This window comes from Kogia breviceps, chromosome 19, assembly GCF_026419965.1.
Source record: "Kogia breviceps isolate mKogBre1 chromosome 19, mKogBre1 haplotype 1, whole genome shotgun sequence".
In the NCBI taxonomy this organism is placed as follows: Eukaryota; Metazoa; Chordata; class Mammalia; order Artiodactyla; family Physeteridae; genus Kogia; species Kogia breviceps.
This window is the reverse complement of record NC_081328.1, coordinates 17,534,852-17,552,751: the sequence shown is the minus strand read 5'-3', so window position 1 is coordinate 17,552,751 and position 17,900 is coordinate 17,534,852. Positions and strand designations below refer to the sequence as shown.

The following is a 17,900-nucleotide window of genomic DNA, read 5'->3' as shown; positions in this document are numbered from 1 at the left end:
GACTTGCTGGGGCTTCCCTGGTGGCGCAGTGGTTGAGAGTCCGCCAGCCGATGCAGGGGACGCGGGTTCGTGCCCCGGTCCGGGAGGATTCCATATGCCGCGGAGCGGCTGGGTCCGTGAGCCACGGCCGCTGAGCCTGCGCATCTGGAGCCTGTGCTCCGCAACGGGAGGGGCCACGGCAGTGAGAGGCCCGCGTACCGCAAAAAAAAAAAAAAAAAGATCTGACTTGCTGAATGTTTGTTGAATGCCTGAAAAAGTGAAATGATAATCCCAGACCAGTTCCTAGCTTGCTGAATGATCAAGGCAGGCCACTTGGCTTTGGGAGGCCTGCTCTTCCTCACCTGTGGAGTAGAGAGCTTGACTGTACAAGCGTGGGAGTGTTGTTCCCAGCCTGGACAAGACTAACTGTGGAACAGAAAGCCACAGACGACAGTAGCTAGGCATATGTCTCGGAGGCTCCGTCAGTCAGAGTTTCCATTTGCGGTCTCTTATGTCATACCACTTCCTCCACTCATCCTGGAGCTTCTCTGAGCCAGCTCAGGACTTGCTTCCTCCCAAAGGTTCCAGAAATGTTCCTGGTACTTGTCTTAGGTGAGGGCGACTCTCACAATTGGCATTGTGGGTGCCGCGTTATGTTTCTACCCCTGAAATCATTTTTATTTTCTTTGGATACCCATCATCCCTTCAATGACTTACTCCAAAGGCATCAAGACCTTGGCTACACTTGAATTTAGTCTCATAGTTTTGGGATGTTAATGCTCACATGCAGTGTCTGTGACCTCAGTTTCCTGTTTTCATTCCTAGTCGTCTATCAATGATGCTGCAGAATTCAAAGTAGTAGCCGACGCCATGAAAGTCATTGGCTTCCAACCTGAGGAGATTCAAACAGTGTATAAAATTTTGGGTGCTATTCTCCACTTGGTGAGTAGGGACGCCTTTCAGAATTCTTCGCCTCCCTTTGGGACTAGGATGTTCTTTCAGAAGGTTTGGGGTTTTGTAAAAAGTAATTTATGTAGAGAAAATTCCTCTGACATTTTGAAGAAATTACTCTATCTGTAGTTTCCTCCAACGTGTTATCATACTAGGAGGGATTTTCCAAGCCACTGTGGGTTTTGAGACTGTGGCTTTAGTTCACTTGCCTTCCTGGTATGTCAGACTTCGAACTGGTTAATTTCAAAGGTAAAAGAATTCAGCAGTGATGTGACCACCGGTGGGATAAGCTAAAATCTTTTGAACAGAGCAAATTTCTAAAGGCATTTGAAGCATAGAATCATAGATTTCTAGAACTAGAATTTTGATGATCTCATTTTATAGATTGGAAATGACTGGCTTAAAAGCACATCCAGTTCATTGCAGCCAACACCACGGACCACCCTGGCCCACTTACGCACAGGTTATTTTCCACACATCACACCAACCTTAGAAGAACCTTAGAACCTTAGAAGAACCTTCGGTCGGAGTCCTTTCATTACTGTCTATATGATTAGAGATGTTGAAAACATAATGAACGTGTAACCTGGTAGTAAATGAGTGACAACGTGGATACAAATCTGGAGTAAAAACGACCTTTCACTTTCCTGCCGCGACATTTAGCTCTAAGTGAATCAGAAATGCACAGGACCTATGTGAAAAATATTATATAGCTGTATATAAACAATCTCTTAAATGTTCCTGACTAGGAAGACTTTAACATTCTAAATTGTCTCATGCTTTCAACTAGTTTATAAATACGGTGCTACAATAATCCTTCAGAATCCAAAGAGGAATTTTGTTTTTCAGTTGACATAATGATTGTAGAATTTACGTAGAACAATAAACATGTAAGAAGGTCGAATAAAATGTGTTAGAGTAGTAGGGTGGGGGAGCAGGGGAGAGGAGGTATGACTAATTCCACCAGGTTTAAAATGATAGTAAAAGCCACAGTACTTTAAAACTTGCTGCATGAATTCAGCACCAGATTAATCAACAGGTTAGTTCATGTGCTGGACACTTGGTAGATGGCTAATAAGTATTTGTTGCTTACTGACTGAGTGGACTATAAGTAGAATCAAAAACTTGGTGGGAATTAATATGTAATAAAGGTGATATTTCAAATCAGGAGGAAAAGCTAGACTATTCGATTAACGGTGTCGGAGCAACTAACCATCTGAAAAAATAAAGTTAAATTCTTACTTTACACCACATACCCACATACATTCTGGTGGATAAAAAGCTTAAATGTAAGAATAGCTGTATGAGGGATAGAGGAAAATATTAAATATTCATAAAATCTTCAGAGTAGGAATGATCTAAGTATAACACCAAAGAAAGAGAAACCCTGAAGCAAATGATTCATAGATTTGACTACATAAAAATGTAAAATTTCCATCCATCAAAAACATATGCTGAAAATTAAAATATAGATGAGTATCTTGAGAAGGAAAAAATGCATAAACACTAGGTTTTTATACGTTGAGATATTAATGTATTTAGGAAAATAGGCACTCCAAACAAGGGCCCTTGGAATTCTCTCTTAAACTAGCAAATATATCCCTGACATCGTTTTTCAGAATCTCATTGGAAGTGGTGTGTCTTGGTTTTTCTCTTCTGATACAGGGAAATTTAAAGTTTGTAGTGGATGGTGACACGCCTCTGATTGAAAATGGCAGGCTTGTATCTATCATAGCAGAATTGCTGTCCACCAAGACAGACATGGTTGAGAAAGCCCTCCTTTACCGGACGGTGGCTACGGGTCGTGACGTCATCGACAAGCAACACACAGAACAGGAAGCCAGCTACGGCAGGGATGCCTTTGCTAAGGTGGGGTTTTAAAGGCATTGCGTCTGCCTTGCGAGGGTTCTGGTACCAAAATTTCTACCAATCCTAACACTGTCTACCAGAGATGGTATCACATCCCACGGGTTAAGGGCTCTGTCCCCCAACACACACACACACACACACACACACACACACACACACACACACACACACACGCTTATCACCTGTGCTTCCCACGGGTTAAGGGCTCTGTCCCCCAACACACACACACACACACACACACACACACACACACACACACACACACACACACACACACACACACGCTTATCACCTGTGCTTCTGACCAAACAGCTATAGATGGGAAGTACCAACAACCTTCTCCTTGGATTCCATTAATTGCTAGAGTGGCTCACAGAACTCAGGGAAACATTTACCGATTATTAAAGGATATGAGAAAGGATACAGACCAACAGCCAGATGAAGAGATTTACAGGGCAAAGTCTGGGAAGGTCCCGAGAACACGAGCTTCCGTCCGCATGGAGTTGGGGTACGTCACCCTCCCAATGTGTGGATGTGTTCGCCAACTGGGAAGCTCCCAAACCCTGTACTTTGGGGATATTAATGGAGCCTCCTCGTGTAGGCATGGTCAGTTATTAACTCCATTTCCAGCCCCTCTTCCCTCTCTGGAGGATGAGAGGCGGGACTGGAAATTCTAAACTTCTAAGCATGGCTTGGTCTTCCTGGTGCCCGGCCCCCAGCTAGGAGCGCACTCAGAGTCACCTCCGCAGAGTAAAGACGGTCCTCATGCTCTTATCACTCAGAAATGCACAAGGGTTTTAGGAGCCCCGGGTCAGGGGTGGGGTCCAGGACAAATATCAGAACAAGAGATGCTCTGAGTGTTCTTATCACTTAGGAAATTACAAGGGTTTCAAGAGCTCTGTGCCAGGAACCAGGGGCAGAGACCAGTGTATTTTCTATTATCTCACAGCCTGGTGTTGATCTCAGTTTCATTTTTAGTGAAATTCTATGAGGAGGTGTTCAAGACGTGCCTTGAAAGTGGGTTAAGCCTTTTGAAACCAGAGTGGTACTTTTTGACCATCACGGTCTCAACACACCCCATGGCTGTGAGCGTCGCTGCCAGAAACATTCTCAGAAAAGCAGAAGCCGACTGACTGGGGAGCTCAGGGCCCCTCGCTTGCACAGGCCCCTTTTGTGGCCCTTCGTTTTGCTTTCCTCACTCGATAATGCTTCGTGCAAGTCCCTTTCAAGCCAACTGATGGACCCATTGTTTTAGTGTCTGTGTGGTGATGGGACCATAATTTATTCTTTATTTTTTTGCAGTACGCGGGCCTCTCACTGTTGTGGCCTCTCCCACTGCGGAGCACAGGCTCCAGACGCGCAGTCTCAGCGGCCATGGCTCACGGGCTCAGCCGCTCCGCGGCACGCGGGATCTTCCCGGACTGGGGCACGAACCCGCGTCCCCTGCATCGGCAGGCGGACTCTCAACCACTGCGCCACCAGGGAAGCCCTGACCATAATTTATTAACCATCCACCTCTATGTCATTCACTTTGTTCCCTTTTTTTTTTGCCACTACAAAGAATGCTGCAAATCCTTGTCCATCTTTCCTTACGCACCAGTGCTTTTATTTCAGTTAGATGGCCTCCCAGGAATGAGCAGGTCAAAGGACACCCTGACCTGAGGCTTTAAGTGACCTATTTTCTGGGTGTACAGTGATACCTCGTTGTTACTTTAGTTTTCATTGCTAGTGTATTTGAGCATCTTTTCCTATTTTTGTAGAGTATTTACATCTGTTCTGAGAATTGCTTGTGTATATGCTTTGTACATTTTTCTTTGGGGCTGTTATCTTTTTATTGTCCATTTGTAAGAGCTCATAACTTTAACCTGTTGTCTGTTATCCATGTGGCAAATATTTTATTTTCCCAAGTTTACATTTTCTCTTTTTCTTGTTTGCTGGTTGATTAGGTTGCTACATATTCCATTTTTTACCCTTGTAAACCTCTTGCTTGGTTTTTAGTCTTCAGAGGAATTTGAATTTATCCAGATGCAACGGAGAGTGGCATGTTTTAAGCAGAGATAATGTCATCAAGTTTGAATTTTTAAAATGATGGCTCTGACCTTAGTATGAGAATCTTATGGGGCAGTGGGTAGGGCAAGGGTGGAAGCAAAGGGACCAATTAAGAGGATATTTCAGTAATCCAGGAGGATGATGATAGCAGCTTGGACAGGGAAAGTAGCAGTGGAAATGGGGAAAAGAGGATGATTTGAGACAAACTGTACCTGGAGAATAAAATCCACAGGACCTGTTGTTCTGGGGATGATGGAATCAAGGATGATTTCTGACATGGTCCAACCCACCTCTCCTGTCTCATTTCCTGCCATATTCCAGACTCGTTTCTTTACCACATTAGACTTCTCTCGGGCCTTACATGTTGTCTTTATCCCTTTATCCTTCCAGCCACAGGGCCTCTGCACATGCTGTTTCCTCTGCCTGGATTGTTCTTCTCTCCCCTCTCACCTGGTTAACTTACCATCCTTCTGATCTCAGCCCACTTTCTCAGAGAAGCCATCCCTGGCCTTTCTGAACACTGAACAGGTTGAAGTCTCCTCACATCCCATGCACCTCATCTGTGTGCATGCGTGTGTGCACGCGTGTGTGTGATTTTCCTTCACTCTACCCCCTGAGCTCCTTGGAGACAGAGACAATGTTCATGTTACTTGGTACAGTATCTCCCACAAACTGCACAGAGCAAGTACCCAGCAAACATTTAATGAGTGAATAAATCCCCAGGTTTCTGTCTCTAATTATTTATGGTTAAAAGTTGGGTAGGAAGGACTTCCCTGGTGGCGCAGTGGTTAAGAATCTGCCTGACTATGCAGGGGACACGGGTTCGAGCCCTGGTCCGGGAAGATCCCACATGCCGCGGAGCAACTAAGCCCATGCACCACAACTACTGAGCCTACGCTCTAGAGCCCGCGAAGCCACAACTACTGAGCCCGCGTGCCACAACTACCAAATTCTGCCCACCTAGGGCCCATGCTCCTCAACAAGAGAAGCCACCGCATTGAGAAGCCCGCACACTGCAACAAAGAGTAGCCCCCGCTCGCCACAACTAGAGAAAGCCCGCGCACAGCAATGAAGACCCAACACAGCCAAAAATAAAAATTAATTAATTAATTAAATTTGTTTTAAAAAGTTGGGTAGGAACAGTTTTAGGAGGTGGGAAGATCAATAGTCCAGACAGGACATAAGTTTGAGACAGCTGTGAGACATCCAAGAGTGTTGTCAGGTAGGCAGTCAGACACGGGAGCCTGGAGCTCAGAGGAGAGATCTGCATTCAGGTGATACATTTAGGGGTAATATTATATCACCGTTCTTTGATATTGTATGAAATGACTTAAAGAGGAAGAGATAGGGAGTGAAGAGAAGAGGGCTAGGAAGAGCTCCAACTTCTAGAGATCAGGTAGAGGAGGAGACCTACTAACGGTCACCGTTAAGGAGCAGCCAGTGAGATAAGAGGAAAATTCAGAAAGTGTGGATTCAGGACTTCCCCGGGGGTCCACTGGTGAAGACTTCACTCTTCCACTGCAGGGGGCGTGGGTTCGATCCCTGGTTGGGGAACTAAGTGCCCGCATGCCACCTGGCATGGCCACAAACAAACAGACAAACAAAAAAGTGTGATATTACAAATCCCAGAGGACAGAATGTTTCAAGACAAGAGTAGGAAATTGGGTTGAGTGATGCTGAGTATCTGAGTAAGATGTCCCTGTAGAGATACAAGAAAGGGTCCATACAGAGGTGCCTGGGGTCTTTGATGAGCCTTTTCAATGGAGTCATGAGACAGAAGTGAAGAGGAGTGGCTGGAAGCCTAAAGGAGGGAGGGGGAGGTGAGGAATGGAGGTGATGTGTATAGATGTGTGTAGGTGAAGGGAGCGGGTTGCTGGAGGGAGATGTGAAGGAAAGGCTTTCTAAAGATGTGACATTGCAGTGCACATTTGTGTCAGGATGTGAATGTGTGTGAATGTGTGGTGCCTTTGTCCCTGTGTGTGTTTGCCTGTGTATCCTTGTGCATTGACTGTGTATTTTGATTCTCAAGGAATTCGAAATGGTGGCCTTTTGGCTCAGATCTTTATTTAGCATTATAAATCAATGTTTATATATTTAGAATCCATAGGGCATAGAACTCATTGGTTCTCTGCTTTTTATAGTTGATGAGATTAAAATAAAGCAATGAAGCGACTTATGTGAGGCAGTAGGCAAATTATTGGTATTAGCAGGGCACAGAAACACACCTAAGGAATGTTGTTGGAATACAACACATGTAGTGACCCATAATAATCTTTTAAAACTCCAAACACCATGCTACGTCATATAATTTTTAAACAGATGATCTGCATTTTTCAGCTTAGAGGATTAACAGCTATGCTAAACGGTAAGGAGGAGGTCAATAGGAATTTAATTCAATAGGAATTTAAAACTTACCACAAATCCAAACAGGGGACTCATTTCCAATGGGCAAGAATTTACGATGTCATTTTCATCACAGGCCATATATGAGCGCCTTTTTTGTTGGATTGTTTCTCGCATCAATGATATTATTGAGGTCAAGAACTCTGACACCACCATCCACGGGAAGAACACTGTTATTGGTGTCTTGGATATCTACGGCTTTGAAATCTTCGACAACAACAGGTAAACCGGATAAGATACTGAAAACCCTATTGTTTATATTTTTTATTTGTTTGAGCCTAATTGATTCCTTTTCTTGCAGCTTTGAACAATTCTGCATCAATTACTGCAATGAGAAGCTCCAGCAGCTGTTTATTCAGCTGGTCCTGAAGCAAGAACAGGAGGAGTACCAGCGGGAAGGGATCCCCTGGAAGCACGTGAGTGGGACTTGCACAGACTGTCTGTGATAGCGTCAACCCTTAGCATCTTGGGTATCTGCTGATCTTTGGGTGCTTGAAACACCTAAACCTTAGCTTTCCTTTTTGGGGTATTGAAGTAGTACAGTTCATTTTCAGGGTTGATAGGTGGGATTTCTCTAACTTGGTCGACTGTCTGGTTGGTGCCCAGAAAAGGCTAAGTTAAAAATCAGTAAACTTATGTTCACTTTACAGCTGATAACCACATAGTTTTTTGATTCACATCTGTGTATTAGACTTTAACATCATTTATAAGGTATTCAGAGCAGCACCTTATGACTTCAGTTGGCTGAACTTTGCTTCCAAATTGAGTTTCTTCCCCTTCCTTCTTTCTTTTTTTTGCTCTTATTTCTCCTTTTTTCTTCTCCTACTTTGTAAGCCAAGTGGCATTTTATTGTCTTTGGTTAATGAGGTTCATATTCCCTGAAACCCATGCACGAAAACAGGTGTATTAACTTTGATTTCCATTTACTTTCCTTTGTGTCACGCAACAGTTATCACCTCTCTTCTCCTGGCTCTCTATGAACTTTGTATTTGTCGCTAGTCCGATAAGATACAGCCAGACAGTATGATTGATGCAGGGTACAATGCCACAGATCACAGCTAAAAACATGACAGTGAGACCTCCTGCTCACGATAGAAATGGGACCTGTAATTTTCTTTGAAACTTCTATTTTTAAACAATTTTGAGGACAGACATGAAAAATTCAAAAACTTCTGAGTTTCCATAAATTTCTGTGTTTATCCTTTGCCAAATAGTATAGATAATAAAGTCCGTATTTGTATTTTGATATCCAGTGTAAGCAGTAAAAAGCTATTTGAAATGCTGTATTTAAATTACTTTTATATTCCTTCCCATCTTCCTACTTTCCATCTCCTCTCATTCAGAAAAAGGAGATACTGGTATAATAACTAGCTTTCCTGCTTCAAATTTCTTCTTTGCCTTTTTCATCCATCGTGTGTTAAATATTAGAATACCGTAACAATTTTGTTCAAGTATAGTAGTATGAATTCTACGTATTTACAAATAATGCAAAGGGTGTATTATTACTTTTTAATAGGAATACCTACAGTTTTGATTTAAAGAGTGAAGTCTCATCACATATTTAAGATGTAATTCAATTCAGTTAAGCTTATACGCAGCTTTCTTTGAACGAATCTGTTGCATAACATAATACACAATTATAACTGGGGCTTAGGTTTTTATAGCAAACTTAATCATAAAACTTGTTATTCAGATGTGGTTCAGAGATACTGGTCCAAAATATCCTTTAACAATCAGAATATCAAATTCCACAGGCATAGTTGATAAAGGGAAAAGTCAACAATTGCAGGAGACTATTCCAAACATCTGAAAAAGGAGCAAAAGGCCTTTAAAACAGTTCTTAGTGAAATAAACCAAGAAAAATGTGACCTAGAGGTAACAGAAAGCTCACTCCAAAATAATAGTTACTGAATACAGCCTGGGTTCCCAAATTAGAATCTCCATTCTGGGCAAGTATTTCCTTTAAAAACCCAAAACTTTAGAACATAGTGATTAATTTTAAAAAAATTTTTATTATGGAAAATTTCAAGCGTACATAAGAGCAGAGATCACAATATAATAAACCCATTGTACCCATCACTCAGCTTTAACCGTTGTCAGTGAATTGCCAGTCTTGTGTCATCTGTACCCCACCCACCCCCAGATTATTTTGAAGCAAATCTCAGATATCACATTATTTCATCTGTAAATATTTCAGTGTGTTTCTCTAAAAGATAAAGACTTTTATAAAAAACCATAGCTGCGACACCATTATCACACCTAAAAAATTAACACTAATTCCTTAATGTTACCAAATATGCAGCCAGTGCTCACATTTCACATTTCCTCAATTGTCTTAGAGTTTTGCTTTCACAGTTTGTTTGAATTTGGATCCAAATAAGTTACTTATGTTGTGATTGGTTGATAGGCCTCTTGAACATCCATCGATTTTCTCCTCTCTCTCTCTCTCTCTCTCTCTCTCTCTCTCTCTATTTTTCTTGCAATCTTTTGTTGAGAGAATAAGTCATTTGTTCTTTAGTGTTTCCCACTGTCTGGATTTTGCTAATGGAGTTCCTGAGGTCGCCTAATCTGTTTCTCTGCTCCTTATATGTCCTGTGCATTGGTTATTAGATCTAGAGTCTTGACCGGTGTCAGGATCACTGTCTATTTCATAGGTGGGGTGTGAACTTCCACCGAGAGATCCATAATGTCTTGTCTCCCTAATTGGTTCGCCTTTACATGAGTTTGGTGCCGTAGTTTACAAGTCATTTTTAGATGCTGAGAACTTGACTCTCAGGCACAAAGCTGACTCTATTTGGAGTGAGGATGGGAGGCCCAGAGCCCTGTGCCCCTGAGCTGTCCTCTCTCATCTCTCTTTGTCCCCTCCATCTGCTAAGAAACCTCCTGGGAATACCAGGTTGCTGGAAGAACCTAGTTTGAAAACCACGACTGTAAGCAATGTTTGAAGCAACAGTAAACTGTGAACCAGAAGCTACTGGGCTCTTCAGCAAAGACTAATCACTTTTAGTTAGACAGTTGGAATTTGGGGAACTTAATTCTTTTGTTCTTGGCACAAAAGACTTAATCTTTAATTCCATAGTCACAAAGTCTATGATTTCAGCTGTTAATTAATACTGAGTTCCTGTTTTTTGAATATTTTAAGGATATTTTTTCCAAAGATAGAAATAACTTTTCTCCATAATGGGAAATGTAATAAGTGCCCACAATGAAAGTAAATACTTAGACCAGGGCTTCTCCATCTCTGTACTAACATTTTAGACCGGATAACTGTTGTGAGTCTGTCCTGTGCTTTGTAGGATGTTTAGTAGTATCCCTGGCCTCTTCCCACTGGATGTCAGTAGCGTTCTACTAGGCATGACCACCTAAAATGTCTCCAGACATTGCCAAATGCCCGTGGGGGGGCAAAGTCACCCTCTATTGAGAAGCACTGATTTAGACAAAGCAGAAAAGTATAAAAAACAAAGTAAAATCCACCCAGTTTGCAGGCTTCCCGTCCATGGAATACAGAGGAGGACTTGGAAGACTAGGGATGGAGCTGAAAGCCACAGACAGATAGCTGACACGAGCCCTTGGATTTTAAATAGCATTGAACAGGGATCCATGAGACACAGTAATACTCTACTGTGAGTGTGTCGATCTTACAGAAGGTAGTGGGGACAACTGTCAGTTCAGGTACCTCCTAAATGAGGTGGGACCCATCAACACACAAGATTAAAATGTATAAGCTGCCCGTCTTCAAATGAGGTACTACAGCTTTCCTGAGTCAGGGCCACGTGTGCTTTCTGTGTGTATGGTGATATGTATGCTGCAGGCTATCAGAACAGACAGGTGTAGAGAGAGGATTATTACACAAACCTTGTGTGTGCTGAAGTGGCTAAAGAGCCTGCAGTTATTTACAACTCTATTCAGCCTTGTGGAAGCAAATGAAAAGCTTATTCTTATCCTTTACGGATACTTATATCTCAGAATTAAATTTTTTATACTGTACCCTGGAAACCTCTGTTAGACCCATATGTGCTTTTTAACTTTTGGAAAACTGAAGGAGATACTCTTCGGGATTTTTAGTCAGCCAGGGCCGTGTAACTAAAGATGCAAGTTCTTGGAAACACCTTAACTCCATCAAGTTCAATATCAATGAATAACTCAAGGTTATTTGTTGGTACTTAGTGGAATCTGGGTCTTGCGGTTAACAGCCAACAGATTGAGGGATTGAGGGTCTGATGAATAAAGTTAGGTGCAGGATATGAAGACAGGATTAAAACAAGAGTTGGCGAAGGGAGAAACATTATCTACTTTATAATTTTTGCCTGGAGCTGCACTCGTTTAAGACAAAATGTTTTATGATAAAAAGTCCACAAGTACATTTTTAAAAATAAATTTATTTGTTTGTTTTTATTTTTGGCTGTGTTGGGTCTTCGTTGCTGGGCACGGGCTTTCTCTTGCGGCGAGCGGGGGCTACTCTTCCTTGCGGCGCGCGGGCTTCTCATTGTTCGTGGCTTCTCTTGTTGCGGAGCACGGGCCCTAGAGCGCAGGCTCAGTAGTTGTGGTGCACGTGCTTAGTTGCTCCTCGACATGTGGGGTCTCCCCGGACCAGGGTTCGAACCCGTGTCCCCTGCATCAGCAGGCGAACTCTCAACCACCGTGCCACCAAGGAAGCCCCACAAATACATTTTTTAAAAAACCTCTGTTAGAATGTGCGCTCATTTTAGCATTAGCCCTCATTAGTGTTGTTCGCCTCTTTGACACCAAAGTGACTTAAATTCCTGATACCTATGGAGGCATTGCTGTTGCACCTGTTCCTGGTTTCCGTGCCCTTTGGAATTGCCACTTTGCTGTGTCCTGCAGATTGATTACTTCAACAACCAGCTCATCGTGGACCTCGTGGAGCAGCAGCACAAGGGCATCATCGCCATCCTGGATGACGCCTGCATGAACGTCGGCAAGGTCACCGATGAGATGTTCCTGGAAGCACTTAACAGGAAATTGGGCAAACATGGTCATTTTTCCAGCCGGAAGGTAGTGTGTATAATGAGAACTTCCTCTCATTTTGATCATTAAGATTTTCCTCATTGAATGAAATGACTTTATATGTTGGGTTAAAAGAATGTCCACTCGCGTGAGAAAGACCGTGAACATCCACGAAATGATTTATTGCTGTGGATAAATTCTGCCTTTCTGGTCTATAGGATGACGAGATTGATAGAAATCATAATGTCCAGGAGAGGGAGCTCTAGACTATTCAATTTGCTAGAAATAGGAAAAATGAACGTGATTCTTTAGAAAGCATGATGTCATTTATAACCAATAGGTACAGAGTCCTTGTTCATGTGCTAGAATTTTGCCCCTGCATCTGATAATTCTGGCACTGAAAATAGCTTTTGTCCTTGACTTTTTTTACTGTAATCCTCAGTTACAAAAATGTAGTATGTGCTCTCTGCTGTAGTTCTTCAGACTATGTGACTTTCTTGAAAACAGGGAAATTCTAGCTGAAATCCTAGTGTTACAAGGAAACTCATTCCTTACATGAGTGGTTACCCTTCTTAAGTCCCTATTTTTCACATTCTAAAAACGTTATAAGCAGATCGTATCTCCATGACAGTTGGTGGCAGTCGTGGTTATCCGACATTTGTGCCCTGCCTTGCATATAGTAGGTTTGCCGTAGTATGTGTCATAGAAGAGACACGCCATCATCCCTAGGTGTTCCCTACAAATGTAAGCTTGTCTAGCAACCATAAGCTGAAGGAAAAACAGGCCCCATTCTTCTTCACTTCCAGAAGGAAAGGGGCCAACGTTTCTGCTCTTCCATAATTCCATATAAATCTATGACCCACTGCCACTTTTTAGCATGAATAAATCTGTATTCTGACTTTGTCCCTTCTGAAATTATGTAATGAGAACAGTAAGATTCCCCAACTAACTGGAGAAAGCACAGATCATCAAGAAATAGATTGCTGACTGATATTTATTTTAGACTAGTTTATTTCTAAAATACTCTCCTTGGTCTGTTGCTGAGGACTAACTTGTAGCTGTAAGTCAGCTTTCAGATGCTACAGTCTGATCTTTGACGTTAGGGGTCTAGCTAGGGTTATTCCTTCAGCCATTTCTTATTTATAACACAAATACTTAAGTGCCTCTCATTTTCCAGGTACAATCCTGGGTGCTGGGGACAGAGCAGTGAGCCAAGTTAGAAGCCACATAAATAATTTAGAGTGGTGCTTTTAAAGACGGCATGATTACAGGGCAAATGTCCTGTCTCTGAGGGGTTGGGTATAAATGTCCTTTATAATCACAATTCAGGTTTTGGAGACTCGCCTGGCGTTGGTAGACAATCTGTGTTTGTCACATTCAGTTGAATTGGTCACAATCATACCAAATAGATCTTATGAAATATTGAATTCCAAACTAAAACAGGCGAGGCTCCACTTTGTTTAAATAACTAACTATGATTCTCATGTGAGAAATCACTTCATTTTGTTATGTTTCACCTTGGCCATTTATACACTCGATTTATCAACCAAATATTTTGAAATATAATTTCATATTTACAGTAGAAACTGTACATACGGTACTTTTAAGCACCTGCTACTGACTTGATAGGAAATGCATAATAGTAATTTATCTGTGGAGATGGAATTTTTTTTTTTTTTTTTTTTTTGTGGTATGCGGGCCTCTCACTGTTGTGGACTCTCCCATTGTGGAGCGCAGGCTCAGTGGCCGTGGCTCACGGACCTAGCCGCTCCACAGCATGTGGGATCTTCCCGGACCGGGGCACAAACCCGTGTCCCCTGCATCGGCAGGCAGACTCTCAACCACTGCGCCACCAAGGAAGCCCTCTTTTCTTTTCTTTTTTTTTTTTGTGGGAGCCCAGGTTTTCCCAACTCTCAGACCAGGTGGCTCCTTTCTCCCTCAGCATCTTCACCCAGACAAATCCTGAGATGGAAATTTTTTGTGTGTTCTTTTCTGGGATTTTTGCCTAATGAAGGAAAGAAGTGAAATAACCAAGCTGTCAGGATATTTTCATCACTATGAGTCTTTCTGTTAAATAAATGCTATTATTCTGTATGTTAAAGCAGGTATTATCATTGCTATTGGTTATTAATGATTAGGTAGAATTATTGCCAGGCTAAATAAGGAGTTTCTGGCTTGTGCTTAGTTAGGGGCTAAACTGTTTCTCATGCCTTAAAGTTATCATGGAGAGGCAGGCAGATGATCCAATAAACCATAAAATAACTGTGTAAAATATTATTAACATATAAAGTTGAATGATAAATACCTAACTTGTATTATTTTTTATAAAGTAAAGAAAAATCTAAAAACTTCTGTGTTTAGATCAGTTAAGACTTTGCAGTATCCAAATGTAAGAATATTCAATTATAATAGTATAAATATCTCTTGGGTCCTTTTCCTTTGGGCATTTTATAAATAAAAGGGTTTTGTAAAAGTGGTTAATAAGAGAGAAGGAAAGAGGAATTAAATATTTTGGAGACCCCTCTGAATGTTAGACACTTTGGTCTCCATAGGTCATTTAACCTCCAGACCAGCTCTCTGAAATAAGTGATTCCTAAAGGAAACAGAGCAAGTAGATGGTTGAGCCAAGATTGGAACCTCAGAAGTCTGACACTAACTTCCTATAATTATACATTTGTTGAATTAATAGACTAATTATTCCTTTAATAAACTAGACATCCACATAGAACTCACCAACCTGGTTAGGGTTGCTTGTTGTCTAACACTACAAGTCAAGTGGTGTTTGTATGTAACTGCACTCAATGCTTATGGATTCTTAGATGTCTGCTTTTGAATCTGTAGGATATCAAGTGATCCTTCACAGGGTGGCCAAAGAATCTAGGTGCTACTGTAATAAGGAAATTGCAGAAAGTTATAGAGACCCAGGGCTGTATAAAAACTGCCTTCCCATAAAATTCCTCTTCAGTGAGAAACAGCTGTAGCAGGTTGATCTGTGAAGCGATAGACCTGGAGTCCCAGCTTAGCAGAAGACAGGTGAGCCAGGTTGTTGTGCACAAAGGAGAGCACAGACATTGCGACATTGCATTCAGTACCAAGAATCCTTCCCAGAGCTACCGCTCACCAGCTGGACCTTGGGCCAGTTACCTAATCTCTTTGAGCCTTCGTTTCCATGTATGTAAAAGAGAGCCCATAATACTTAGTTTAGATGTCACTTGTGAGTATTTAATGAGATGTCCATGCCTAGGAGATAGCAAACCCTCAATATGGTCCTCCTTAAGTGGGGCATGGAGGAGAAAGAGACTCTATCAGTCAAGGTAGGCTGGGCTGTGTCAAGATAGCAGCCAAGATTTAAGTGTCATGGACAATAGAAGTCTGTTTCCCTCCCAGGGACCCAGACTTCTTCCATCTTCTGGCTTTTCCAGCCCCTGGGGACTATCCTTCTCTGCATCCAACTAGTGGAAGGTGAAAAGGAAGTACAGAGGAGAATCACCCACTTTTTACCTGCTTTGGCCTTGGACAGCCTCACCTCCCTTGCACTCACCTTCCATCATCCAGAACTTGGTCACTCGGCCAAGAAATGAAGTCTGACTATGTGGACTTCTGGTGAAAGTTCTCAGTCTTTACCACATTCGCCAAATTAAATCAAGCCCCACTCAGTGTGATTTCCTTCATAATGATGTCGTGATTTGTGACATGATTATCCTCTCCTATTAAGTTGGAATATATTTTTAGGAAAGAGAGAATGTCTGTTTTCAAGATCATCCCCTTCTTGATTTCTTAGCTGTGCGCCTCGGACAAAATCCTGGAGTTTGATCGAGATTTTCGAATTCGACATTATGCAGGTGATGTGGTGTGAGTATCTTACTTTGCTACCCGATGTGATGATTTGCATGCAGCCTCACTTCAGAAAATATAGTCAAGGAAAATGGAAAATGTTTTTGTATTCATTTGCATTTTCCAGCCATTTCATATGCCAGTATATTTTGATTCCTTCACTTAAAACACTGGCATAGCTTCATTCATCCCTTGCTTTTCAAACATTTATTGAAGACACACCACGTGACCATACACAGTTCCTGGCATTGTTGGCACTCAGTCAGAATCAGCTGATGGTTAAATAAACCATGGAAGTATGTTAAGAACTGGGATAGAAAGATGGGTAATATGGGCCGTGCCCTGAAGAAGCTAACAGTTTAGTGGAGGATGCAGGCAGAATACATGATAAGTCGTTATAATGGAGAACGAACGGAAAGGGTGAAATTGGAGACACGCAAGGCATTATGGGAACACTGAGAACGGAAAGGGTTAAATTGGAGACACGCAAGGCATCATGGGAACACTGAGGAGGAGTAATTAACCCAGAGTGAGGAGTGTGGCCAAGCCTTGTAAGAAGTGATGTCCCAGCTGAGTCCTAGAAGTAAAAGAGGCTTAGTCAGAAGACAGAATTAGGAAGAGAAGAGTAAGAGAGGGCATTCAAGCAGAAGAGGTAGCAGGCCTGCGGGCCCAGAGGTGAAAGTCACCATTGTACATAAAGAACTACTAGTGGTTAAGTAACTATATGAGCAAAAACCGGTTTACCATATGAATTTTCAAGTGTTATTTGAAAAAGTGAAATTCTCACAAGCTACATTTTCTGGTTATAATACAATAAAAGTAGAAATTGGGGAAGAAAATGAAACTAAAAAAAAATATAACTACCTTAGTATTTTCATTTCCTAGGGCAGCTGTAACAAATGACCACAAATTAGTGGCGTAAAACAGTAGAAATTTATTCTTTCACAGCTCTGGAGACCAGAAGTTAGAAATCTAGGAGTCGGCAGGGCCACACTCTGGAGGCTTTAGAGGAGGATTGTTCCTTGCTTTCTCCAGCGTCTGGTGGCTGTCAGCATTCCTTGGTTTGCGGCTGCATCCCTCCAGTCTCTGCCTCTGTGGTCACGCTGCCTCCTCCTCTTCAGGGTGTCTGTGTTAAATCTGCCTCTGTCTTAAAACTACACTTGCGATGGCATTTGGGCCATTAGGCATTTAGGCCCACCTGAATAATATGGGATGAATTTCTCCTCCCAAGATCCTTAACGTAACGTAATTACATCTTTTACCATATAAGGTAACATTCGCAGGTTCCAGGGAATTTGACATGGCTGTCTTTCAAAGGTGGCATTTTTCAGTCTGCTACACTTACTATGTTTTGCCACCCAACACTGCTTACTATCTTGTTTTTGTTTGAAGTCCCCTCTTTTCCTTTCTGCTTATTTTTTACATTAGGAATTCTATTCATGTAACGCATTACAGGAAGAAATTAAACAACAACAGAAAGCAAATGATCGTCTCTATAAATGCCAAAAAGACATTTGAGGAAATTTTAATAGCTGTTCCTGATTTAAATTAAAACTCTAGAATCATAAAATAATATGGCTCAAAATTATCACACACCCCCTCTGTCAAACTAGCCGTTAGTGCTGGGATGGCACCATTATCCACTTTTTCTGGTGCTATTTCCAGGTTCCAGAATACTGAAAAGGGAAGATCCAGTACCATGCAGATATCTGCCTCTGAAAATCCAGGCCTCACTTATAGGGTACTTTTTATACAGCCCAGATTGGCATAAATGCAAAGCTGGACAGAGGCCTTAGAGAACATGCAGGGCATGAAGAAATTTATGCAGAGTGTGTAAAATTCTTACC

At 41.9% G+C, this 17,900-nt stretch overlaps 1 protein-coding gene across 4 annotated transcripts in view; it reads left to right on the top strand.

Moving 5' to 3' along the window:
- Positions 1-17,900, top strand: part of MYO1D (myosin ID) — a 352,561-nt gene that overhangs the window by 110,128 nt on the left and 224,533 nt on the right. For 3 of the 4 annotated variants that reach the window (XM_059047839.2, XM_067021775.1, XM_067021777.1), the window contains exons 7-12: positions 805-921; positions 2,596-2,799; positions 7,328-7,473; positions 7,553-7,667; positions 12,097-12,267; positions 16,001-16,071. In XM_059047839.2, the coding sequence (XP_058903822.1) occupies positions 805-921; positions 2,596-2,799; positions 7,328-7,473; positions 7,553-7,667; positions 12,097-12,267; positions 16,001-16,071 (824 nt within the window). The remainder of the gene's footprint in view (positions 1-804; positions 922-2,595; positions 2,800-7,327; positions 7,474-7,552; positions 7,668-12,096; positions 12,268-16,000; positions 16,072-17,900) is intronic. The other variant, XM_067021776.1, reaches the window with a different exon arrangement.